The sequence below is a fragment of the Phaseolus vulgaris genome, chromosome 3 (genome assembly GCF_000499845.2).
Source record: "Phaseolus vulgaris cultivar G19833 chromosome 3, P. vulgaris v2.0, whole genome shotgun sequence".
Lineage (NCBI taxonomy): Eukaryota > Viridiplantae > Streptophyta > Magnoliopsida > Fabales > Fabaceae > Phaseolus > Phaseolus vulgaris.
The window spans coordinates 32,837,663-32,850,296 of record NC_023757.2 but is presented as its reverse complement, the minus strand read 5'-3'; the positions used below and the strand labels follow the sequence as shown (position 1 = coordinate 32,850,296).

Below are 12,634 nucleotides of genomic sequence, written 5' to 3'. Positions count from 1 at the left end.
TCTTTACATAAATCACTTACATACTGAATAAGTGAAATAAAAAATACATTTATTAAAAAAAACTATTTTAGTAAAATTAATTTAAAATATATATATATATATATATATATATACTACAAGAAATTCATTAAATAACAACTAAATTTAGAGATAAAAAATAATTAGTCACAATATTAACTAAATTAGATACTATTTTATAGACTTAAAAATCATTTATATATAAAATAATTTTTATTATTAATAATAATTTATAAAATAATTTTTAAATTGATATCTAAATTAGCTATCAAAATTTTAACTACTAAAATTTTATATTTTAAATTGATCTCAATTAGTGTTTTAGAGCCTCATTTAGAATCTAAAATATTAGTAGTTAAAACTTTGATAATTAATGGTTAAATGTCAATTTAAAAACTACTTTATAAATTTTTATTAATATTAGAACTACTTTATATACCAATAATTTTTTTAATCTTTTAAAATGATATTTAATTTAATAATAATTAATTATTTATGAGAAATGTCTATTATATTTTTATGTAATCTCAGAAGAGTAGCAGAGTCTCTGGATATGTTAAATACATGCATGCAATCAATGATTTGGAGGAATCATTTGGTCCAAAATTCTAAGATTGGTCCGTTTTGAGAGGACAAATGAGATCAAATGCACATATGCAACGTGAATGACGTGTAATCTTCTGTCACTTACTTTCTTACTCAGTTGCAAGATTGAGATCATATAAAAGTTGGACCACACCAAAAAGATAATAATAAAGTAATTGCTGTATAAGTATCCACACTGCCAAAATTTCAAAGTTAGATAGAAGAGCACCACACACAAGGAGAGAGAAAGAGAAAGAGAGAAAGATGGGGAGAAGCCCTTGTTGTTCAAAGGAGGGTTTGAATAGAGGTGCTTGGACAGCTCATGAAGACAAAATCCTCAGAGAATACATTAGGGTCCATGGGGAAGGAAGATGGAGAAACCTTCCCAAAAGAGCAGGTTCCTTCTTTACCTTAATCACAACACAATCATAAATCTCATCTTTGCTTCTTTCCCTCATGCTATAATTTAGTTTTTAAATAGTGAATACTTACATGCATGCAGGTTTGAAAAGATGTGGGAAAAGTTGCAGACTTCGATGGCTCAATTATCTCAGACCTGATATTAAGAGAGGCAATATAACCTCAGATGAAGAAGAGCTCATTATCAGACTCCACAAACTCCTGGGAAACAGGTCTCCATTTCCCTATCTTAATTTATTACCTTAACTTCTTCCTTCTTACAATAATGTTAGGTAAATCGGTTACCTACATTAATGAATTTAAATTATTCAAAATTAAAGAATTTTAATATATATAGAATGTATATTTTTTTCAAAGCCTGCAATTAATTTCAGTTTATAATAAATAAAATATATTAAAATAAGTGTGTCTAGGGAGAGTGTCATAGTAACACTACTCTCATTCTAAATCCTTCCACACATCTTTCTACTAATTTTCAATGTGTTTTACTAAGACAATAAAGAAAATATAGGGAGATTTATAAGAAAACTGGTTGGACAGTACAACATTATCACTATTCTTAAGGAAATATTTGAAGGAAACTCAAAAATGTTGATGAGAGAGAAAGTAATAGTTAATGAATATGATCTGATAAAAATGAAATGTTTAGAAGGTGTCCACTGAAAAAGATGTTTGCATATAAAGATGCTTCATTTTATTGTGGTACATATGAGAGAGATTGAGGAGAAGGGTGTTGGACATAAATAGTAAGATGTTGATTGAATGTGTGATTTTGTGTGTAGATGGTCTTTAATAGCAGGGAGGCTTCCAGGACGAACAGACAATGAAATAAAGAATTATTGGAACACCAATTTAGGTAAAAAGGTGAAAGATGGTCACAAAACCTCAACCACTTGTCGTAGACCAAGCAATGAAAACAGCACACAGAATCCAATGTCTCTTCCTAAAGATTCCCACCTCGTCCGTACAAAAGCCACCAAGTGCACTAAGGTGTTTTTCCCTCACCCATCAATGCTGCAACTGCCCAACAAGTCCGAGGAAGAAGAAGAACATGAAGAAGAAGAAGAAGAAAGGATTGTGGATGCTGTAGTAAGTGACCAAATGGAACTCACTACGAACAACAATGGGTTCCTGTCGTTTCCCAATGAAGAAAAAGAGCTCTCAACAGACATGCTCACAGATTTCAACGTGGGGGATATCTGCTTGTCTGATCTTCTGGACTCCGATTTCTCCAATATCTACAACTTCACCTGTACTACCAACGCTGTTCACAACAACAACAACGACAACCAGTTATTCTCTCCTTGTTCCGACCAACCTTATCCCGTGTGCTCTGATGAACTTCTCAAGAACTGGAAGCAAAGCAATTTTGCAGACGAAACCAATGCTTCAAACAACCTTCATTCTTTCATTTCGTTCCTCGAGACCAGCGAGGAAAGAGTAGGACAATCATAATAATGGCTTCAAAGTTGTCCATTTCTTCTAATACATGCATTCCCCAATAAAATCCACCACTTCAGGTTGGTGTCTGTTAGGAAATAAATAAAGAGGTCCATGTATTAAGCTCCTATTATCATACTAATCAAAGTCATTACTTTCTAGTAACTATTTTCAAAATTCTTTTTAGAATACTATTTAAATTGTTTCACCGTATATAATACTATAACATTTTGAATCAAAACTAAATTTAACAAACTTTATTTAACGAAGAGATTAGCATGGTCGAAAAAGGATACATCTACCCGAATCTCCTCATGTTTATCACTCCGCAATTTAAGTAATTTGAGAACAAAGAAAATTACCAAATTACCAAACAATTTCTTTTACATATAGAACATTTATCACATTAAAAACTTTTTTTTTTATCACCAATAACAAATAAATAAGTACGAACCACTTCAGGGATGGTTCAACCCTTATACAAAAAATACAATAACTAACCGTACTAAAAAACATAAAATACATCAAGAAACCATGTGCATACACTCCAAAGGTTCTAAACACCAACTAGAGAAGGAAAACGAAGCACAACGAGATTTTAGAAAAATCCAAGACCAAACTTTTACTTGCACCATTGCACACACTTCTGACGTATCCGCCACACCCTTATTGAAAATGATAGAATTCCTGTGATTCTAGATTTCACTCACAACCTCCACCCAAATTGTACTCCACACGTCATTAATCGAATTTGAAGACAAGTTCATCTTGAACTGAGCAAAGTTTGACATAGGATCAATGTGAGACACAAACGACACTCCAAGCCACTTAAAGCAAAAACACCAAACCTGCCAAGCAAAACTACAATCGGAAAACAAATGGTGGTAAAACTCTTCCTCCTTCCCACACAGACTACACAAAGAACTTTCAACCAACACCCATCGCCCTTTCCAAATTGACCCTAGTAGCAATCTTATTCTCCAACACCCTCCAAACAGTAAATAAAGCAGAAGGTACGACTTTACATCTTCATAACTTACTGAATACTGGAGAAAATTTCACCTCATGATCCCTCCTAACAAGAATATAGGCAGAGTTAACTGAAAACGTGAAGAACCCCTACCTTCCAAACCCACCTATCCGCCTCTCCCAAATCCATCATAACCTCATGTAAAGCCTGACACAACTGATCCACTACCAGACAAGTTCTTTGGTCATATTATCATTTTTATTATACTTATTATTATTAATATAATTTATACATATTATTATTATTAATAATTATATTAATAATAATAATAATATAAATTATATTCATATTATTAATATTATAGTCATATTATTAATATTATATTCATATTATTAATATTATATTCATATTATTAATATTATCCATATTATTAATATTTACTAATATTATTAATAATATTTTTATTAATATTATTATAAATATTATTAATAGTTTTATTAATATTATTAATATTGTTATTAATATTATTAATATTGTTATTAATATTATTAATATTATTATTATTATTATTATTATTAATATTATTAATATTATTATTAATATTATTAATATTATTATTAACATTATTAATATTATTATTAACATTATTAATATTATTAATATTATTAATATTATTATTAACATTATTAATATTATTATTATTATTAATATTATTATTATTATTAGTATTATTATTAATATTATTAGCATTATTATTATTAGTAGTAGTAGTAATATTATTAATATTATTAATAATAATAATATAAATTATATTAATAGTAATAATATAAATTATATTCATATTATTAATATTCTATTCATATTATTAATATTTTATTCATATTATTAATATTATATTTATATTATTAATATTTTTAATATTGTTAATATTAATATTAATATTTTTAATATTGTTAATATTATTAATATTGTTAATATTGTTAATATTATTAATATTATTATTAATAATAAGTATAATAAAAATCATAATAATACTAAAGAATTTGTTTGGGGTAGTGGTTAAATATTCTTTGGTCACTGCAAATTTTATGTATGTAATTCGCGTTTTTCTTATAGTGATAGTACCTTCTGCATACTGTAACATATTTACCTTCACTTTATCCCTGCCAACCTCCAAACTGTCTATCAAATTCTTTTCTTCAGCCATCCTTGACACCCTGACCAACCCTTCTGCCACAATAAGAAAGAGAAACGGAGCTAGCGGATCACCTTGACGGAGACCCTTCTTAGGAAAGAACTCCTTAGTTGGACTACCATTCACAAGAACTGAAACAGACGCTAATTCTAAACAACCCTTTATCCAACGAATCCAAAGATCACAAAAACACAACCTCCAAAGCATATAATAAATAAACTCTCAACTAACCGAGTGTACGCCTTCTCATGGTCAACTTTGAAGAAAACACAACTCTTTCTCTTTCTTTTATATTCTTCCAAAACCTCATTAGCTACTAGCACACTGTCCAACAAACCCCTTCCTTCAAGGAAAGCCGACTGTCTAACGTCAATAACTATTAAAAACTTAATTTAATATACCACACACTACAAGAAAATCATGAAATAGAAATTAATTTTAGAGACCAAAATAATTATTTACTATTTGATTACATTAGAAATCATTTCATAAACTAAAAAAGTATTAGTATCTAAAGTAGTTTCTATTATTAATAAAAATTTATAAAATGGTTTCTAAATTGATATCTAATCCTTAACTACCAAGGTTTTAGCTACTTATTACCTTATATTCTATATTAGTCTATATTAGTCTTTTAGAAACTAATTTAGAATCTAAACTATTAGTCGCTAAAACTCAAGTAACTAATTTAGATACAAATGTAGAAACCATTTTATAAATTTTTATTAATAATAGAAACCACTTTAAATTGATTTCTAAAGTGAAGTTTGCACCCACTTATATACTATGAGAAATTCTTATATTTAGTCGATATGGGATCTATAAGACACATCTCTCACGTTGAGACCCTCTAATTCATACGTGAGATTATATATTTATGGATAGTCTGATATCGGTGGCCTGAAAAGCTGATTCCATATCGACTAGAGATGAGAACATTTCATAGTGTTGATATTGCTAGCACTTTTGGATTTTGAGCTATTGCACTTTTCTAGCTATGTTTTTGCTATGGTGCATGCGGAACACATAGCAGAATGAAACGTAGTGCTTCCTGAGTTTTGGTTGCCACAACTGCAAACTACCAAGGAAACTAAGTCAGTAGTGCAAAAATGTTGTTCAACGACAACTTGTGGTTTTGGTCTTTGTTGGTTGCTGCATCATTATGCGATGTTTTGGACTTCTAGTTAGGTTTTTATGTTTAAGTCATTTCTTTCACAAGTTGCATAACATGTATATATGTTTTTGTGATGGTATGTTACTGGGTTGTAATGACTTTTTGCTTGGAGGTATCTAGCCTCTTTTGTGTATATGGGTTGGGGCATTCATTAATTGTCCCATTTTTTTTAATGTAATTAGTTTATTGCAGATAAAAAAAGTGGTTGCAAACCTCACCTTACAAGCTAGTTTTGTAAGGTTGAGTTAGACTTAAAGTTCATTTCTTAAGATAATATCTTAGCGAAAGTTTCTTGGGCTTATCAGACCACCTGTTGTTGGGCCGCTAACGGACCACCCATAAATATACAGTATCACACATGTGTTGATAAATCTCAACGTGAGGGAGTGTGTTAGATATCACACATTGATTAGAGATAAGAACGTTTATAGTATGTAAATGGGAGCAAAGTTCACCTTATTTTATAAAATTAAGTTAAATTTAAAGTTCATTATTCCTTAATAAGATCGTACTTTTATTTTTAAGTCTGAATTCGTTTTATTTACATGAATGATGGTTGAATTTGTCATTGAATTTTTATTTTCTTATTTTAAAAACAAATATTTTTAAATTTAGGTGGAACGACTCATTCAACCTACCACACCCTCTCCATTTCTTATAGTAAAACATTAATGGTTTTTTTTTACCATAAAGGCTTTTTTTTACCAGAAGGGGATAGCTTTTAAAAAAATTACAAATTTGGGCAAGTCGTGTCAAGTTAGCACGACTTCATATGTAGAAGTCGTGCCAACTTGACATGACTTTTGCCACGTCAACTTGAAGTTGTGCCAACTTGGCACGACTTTTGTCACATCAACTTGAAGTCGTGCTAAGTTGGCACGACTTTGTCCACGTCATTTTTTTTAATTTTCTTATTTTTAAATAAATATATATTGTAATTATTTAATTATAATTGAAATTATAAGTTATGTAATATTTAAAATTAATTTGATAAATAAAAATTTTATGAAGGAATAAATGCATAGGTAAAGAAAATGAGGAAATTAATAATCAAACTTGAAATTGAATTTTATTATCAAGTTTGTATATGCGGACAATTACTTCTATTGTGACCTTCGGTTCTACAATATGAACATTTTTTTGGTTTATTTGGAATTGAATTATCCATTTTGTTACAAATACGTTGAGTGTTGTCTACGCATCATGGGGTTAGGTAAGAAATTTGGTCCCGTGTAAGTAGAACAATAATCCTGATTTCGAATTGGATTAAATTGGACCTTATTTGCCTTGGAAATATTGTGGAGACGGTACTCTAAGGCCACAAATGTCGTTAGTTGTAAATGAAAATGAGCAAACAACAATTACGTGTCGACAAGACAGATGTATAGCTTGAAACTCCCCACAATCCTCTATTTATTTTCCAAATAATTAATTTTTATTTTTCTATTTATTTCCAAATGTAATAACAAATTTTTCATATTTTTTATTAATCAAATTAATATATTACATTACCATCAAACATGATCCATAACAATTATCCAATTTTTGGTTGCTTAAAACTAACACCCTTAGAAAATTATGTATTAAATTAATTTTAAACATTATATAATTTACTACTCAATATATAAACAAGACAATGTTACAAGAAATTTAAAATATATATATGACGGACAGAGTCGTGTACACGATTTCAGGTTGACATGGCAGAAGTCGTACCAACTTGGCACGACTTCATGTTAACGTGACAAAGTCATGTCAACTTGACACAACTTATAAATATGAAGTCGTGCCAAGTTGGCACGACTTGCCCAAATTTGTAATTTTCTTAAAAGTGATCCCATTTTAATAAAAAAAAAAAAAAAGTCTCATGATGGTCAAAAAAACCAACATTAATCAATAATTTTTTTCCAACATTTTTCCTTCCCAAACTCACTACTTAAAAAGTTTAGTTATCCATAAAATATTTCCTACTAATTATTGTCCATCGTAATTTACATTATATATAGATATATTTTGTCTATAAGTAATATAATCATGACAAATATCCTAATTCTAAACTAAAAGAATATAATTTAGTGGAAAATTAGATTTTACATTATATATAGATATATTTTATGTATAAGTAATATGATATGACAAATATCCTAATTCTAAACTAAAAGAATATAATTTAGTAGAAAATTAGATTTATGGAGATTCAACTTTAAATTTAATTTAATCTTATAATCACACACTACGTAGTTATCAGAAGTTCACTTTCAAATTTCTTCAACACCTAAATTTTGCTTCTGGCTTTCAAACTTGTAGCTATCAAAGTCATGCTCGTGCACATGCCACACTTGTCTCGTCTCCAAGTCTTGTCTTCCACTTCTAAGTGTGCAGGACCATCACAATTGTTAAGCTCTTTATCACCCCATGGCCATAACTTAAATCTCTAGAATCGTTCAAAACTCATAACTGTTTTTGTTGCTCTTTAAGATGCATTAATTTTTAGTATATATACCAATTTATGTGAACCTTTCATTGTAGAATCCATTCAATTTTTAGACTTTGGTTCATGGTTGAATAGTAACATTGTGTCTTTTGATTAATATATTTTACACATATATTAGTGTACCGGTAGGGTCTGCACAATCGAGACTCTGACTGGACATCTAGTTCAAATTGACCGACATGACAAAGAACAACTGGCTAATGACTCAACGCTTGTTAATATGCTTTTAATAGGTACGTAATCATCTAATACTAAATATTGAGTGTCGAGTGTTAGAGTCTGACTTGAGCATCGGAGTACTGTCTTTTGTAGGTATCATCCGAATCTGAGTCAAAGGAGAGGAGGAATGGAAGAGTGAGAGTAACAAGAGTTCGTCCGAAGAAGAAAGAGTAACGCCAGGCCGACTGACCGACCAAAGATTAATTTAATCATTCTCTTTGTTCCAACCTCATTCGAAAACAATTAAAATTTTCGTTTCTCAATTTGTGTACTTTGTTTAAAATACTTCATTTAGACTTTGTTATATCATACCTATTTATTCTTAGTATAATTTGTTAACATTACGGTGACCAAATATATCTTAATTATTTTAATTTGATAGTCATAAAATTCCTAGAGGTAAATAATGGTGAGCTATGCAGAAATTAATAAAGAACCTACAATAATAACATGGTGAGAAAATAAGCAATAAGATGCTTTTGACTGAGATTTATGGTCATACAATGAAGGATACTAAGAAATGTTTCTCTCACAATTAGACTAGAAGACAACTTTGAGTATATAAAGATTATTGTAGCTTTTCGAATTCATGTTTTAAGAGTTTGGCGCTCTCTATATTTTATAGGTACTTGGAAATATGACCATTATAGATGAATTTTTGTTCTTAGCGTTCTTTGGAAATTCTGATCATATTCTTGTGATATCTTTGATAAGTATAATTACTTGCTATTTGCTCTTTTTTTTTTCTCTAGTTTCTTCTTTAGAAAGTCTTGATATTATTATACTTGTTGCTAAAGATAAGAAAATAAAATACGGTGCAACATAAACACAAAGTATATCTATAAAAAATATTTCCTTTACCTAGGTGTGATAGAGTATTTAATTTGTTTGCCTATTAATATACATTTCATATATTTGGATGTAAAACCATTATAAAGTAATTTTTGTTTCATATTATAATATCTTTACAAAATAATACTATGTCAGATGTCGATTTGTGTATATAAGAATCCTATATGATAACATGTAAAGATATTTATGAGATAATTTTGTTAATAGAGATAAGAGTGAACAAGTTTTAATTAGTTTTTTTTTATTAAATTCTTTTAGTCATTTAGACGGTTTTATCTTCATATTTTATTAACTAAATATATCTAAGTACACTTTTATTTAATTAACAATATTTAATTAACAAGTTCAAAGTTAATTAGTTATATTTATTATGATCAAAACAGAACTGGCTAAGGTCGTACAATATGTTTAAATTATTTGATTTTATACAATCTGAGTCTTAACAAAACCTCTATGGTGAAATATTACATGTCTATGTGATTATCTTATTTACTTAATTTTTTATTTTGTGATTATTGAACAATGTACCATGGAGTTTTCCAAGTGAAAATTCATTACCGAGACATATTGAGGATATAGGTTCACACAGCATCCTAATTAGCCTCAACTATTATATTTTAGGCAAGAAATTTTCACCACAAAAAAACTGCTTGTCTGTTGAAAATGGTTGTCTTTGTACATGGGTTTCAGACAAGTCTTATAGATTTTATTGAAAAAATATACCATATTTTTTATGTAGGAATTGTGCTTGTTTGGTACTTTTTTGGGGGTCAAAAGTATTTAGGTTTAAACACCTTAGTGAAAAGTCACATATTGTTGAGTTTTTTTTAGGATTGTCAAAATGAACTATCACATGGCTTCAATCATCAACCGACTAATAAAATTGGGTATGTTTTGGGTAACTTTTAATATAAGAGACAAATAAACTCCCAATCACTATAAGAAAAATTCAATTTATTTACGGAAAAATAACATAACAGCCAAAATCAGGACTAATGTTCCTTAGATGGTTTGCAATCGGTAGAATACTTGTCTTAACTATTGTGGAAAAATCAGGTTTAGGGTTTCTCACATTTTTCATGAAGGGAATGCATGTGCTGATAAGCTTGCTAACTTAGGATTTATTCATAGAGACTATTTTAATTGGTATAATAGGTTTTTATCTAGTATTTTCTTATAATTCTTTATTAATAGGTATATTATGTACCATTTTTATTAATATATGAGTTTTGGTCTAGTTCCCTATATTTTCTTGTATTTCATTTTCTTTTTCTTTTAATAATATTTTTTTATGTGGTGTTAGATTATTGTTGTTACTTGAGGTGTGAGACTAATTGAGATGTCAAGTTTCATAGTAATGCCTAACATATAAAAGAGCTTTTATAAAAAAAAAAAATTAATATAAAAATTTTAATAAAATAAACTTGATTTACATATCTGCAAGTAACTGAAAAGTGTCAACTTAGTCTTAAAACCAAATTAAAATATGTAATATATAAAACCTTGCTTTTGATTTGAGACCAACATTTTACTATTTCTTTTCTCCTCACATAGAGTTAGCCCATTCGAATCTAGATTTTCATCCCTCAAAGCATGAATAAGCCAAGAAAAATAGGGCAACTGAAAAGGTGGTTTTATGCATATTGGTATTTTTGTGAAAAAAATTCAATGAAAGAAGTTTGGTTGAACTCCATTTTATTGATAAAGTTTTCAAGCAAATACATATACGAAAAAATATTGGTAAATTGATTGATGATGGATTTAGAAGTACTCATGTCGGTGTTCCTTGAGCAAATATGTTTTATTTGAAATTAATTTTCATAATACTTAATATATTCATGAAATAATGTTCGTGAGTATTAATTAGGCTAAATTTATTGAAACTAAAGTCTAAAGTATCATCGTGTATTGGTAGTTTAGATTGCACTCTCCTAAACCTTACTAAATAAGAAAAACTTAAGGTATGATTTAATGAGTCAACTAAAAAACATATTAAGAATTAAAATGTGTATTTTAAGTCTAATTCAATCTTATAAAATCAGCTCATAAAATAATGTTTGCACCTATTGATAAACTCAACAAACTCTCATTAGAATAAACTCTAAATGACTCTGATTCATATTAAGAAATAAACTTTAAGCATAACTCAACCTTATAAAATCAGCTCATAAAGTGAGATTCACACTCACTTTGTATACTATGAAATGTTCTTATCTATAGTTAATGTAAGATCTTCAACATAATACATTAAATATGTTAGACCATTATGAAAATTAATTTGATTAAATCGTGATTTTAATAAAACTAGATTAACTTAAGTGGTACACTACTTACTTTATTTTAAAAAAATAATGATTATATATTTTAAAATGATATTATTTCATTAAAACATATCATATATATATATAAAAGAATTTATATGTCATACCTAATACAACTAAAAATTTAAATTAATTTTTTTGTTAATTTTTTAAAACAATACATATTTATTATTATTTTTAATATAAAGTTTTTAAAAAAAATCTTTGAAACACTACAAGATAATCATGAAATAGAAACCAAATTTAGAGATAAAAAATAATGAGTTTGTGACTAAATTAGAGACCATTTTATAAACTAAAAAAAAAGTTTCTAAATTAACTTTTATTATTGTTAAATAGTTTCTAAATTGGTATCTAATAGTTACCAAAGTTTTAACTACCAATTATTTAGATTCTAAATTTGGTAGCAAAAACATTGGTTGCTAATTAGATACCAATTTAAAAAACATTTAATAATAATATAAACTAATTTAAAAACAAAACAAAAAATTAGTCTTTAAACTAGTCTCTAATTTAGTCAATATAAGAACTAATTATTTTTAATTTATAAAATTATTTCTATTTCAAGATTTTTTTTATTAAATAGAAAAAAAAATGACATTAAATAAGAGTGGCTGAGCCTAAATTTGTTGGATTTAGAATTATTTGAAGTTGGAGTATAGATATAGAGTTTTGATGAGGTCTGATATCCGTTTGGGTAGGTGTAGATTGAAGATTACAAAATATCTAAGCATCTAACAACACTTTAATAAGAGACAATCCCACAAACACTTGGATGGGACACTCCTCCTTGGAATTTTCTTTTATTTGACCAAATAATTCGCGAATCTGCTTCGTACAATTTTCACATGGTTCTGTTCTGCCAACAACCTTTCCCTTCGCCACCAAATCCACACATTACAAACACTTCTTTTTGCCTATAACTACACCACCATATCTCCCTCAA

General features: G+C 28.2%; 1 protein-coding gene across 1 annotated transcript; it reads left to right on the top strand.

The window, feature by feature from the left end:
• Positions 1-808: 808 nt before the first annotated feature.
• On the top strand, positions 809-2,628 carry LOC137805875 (transcription factor MYB1-like). Its single transcript, XM_068605770.1, has 3 exons — positions 809-1,000; positions 1,106-1,235; positions 1,806-2,628. The coding sequence occupies exons 1-3, from the start codon at positions 868-870 to the stop codon at positions 2,476-2,478; spliced, it is 936 nt and encodes a 311-aa protein (XP_068461871.1). The 5' UTR covers positions 809-867; the 3' UTR covers positions 2,479-2,628.
• The last annotated feature ends 10,006 nt before the right edge of the window (positions 2,629-12,634 follow it).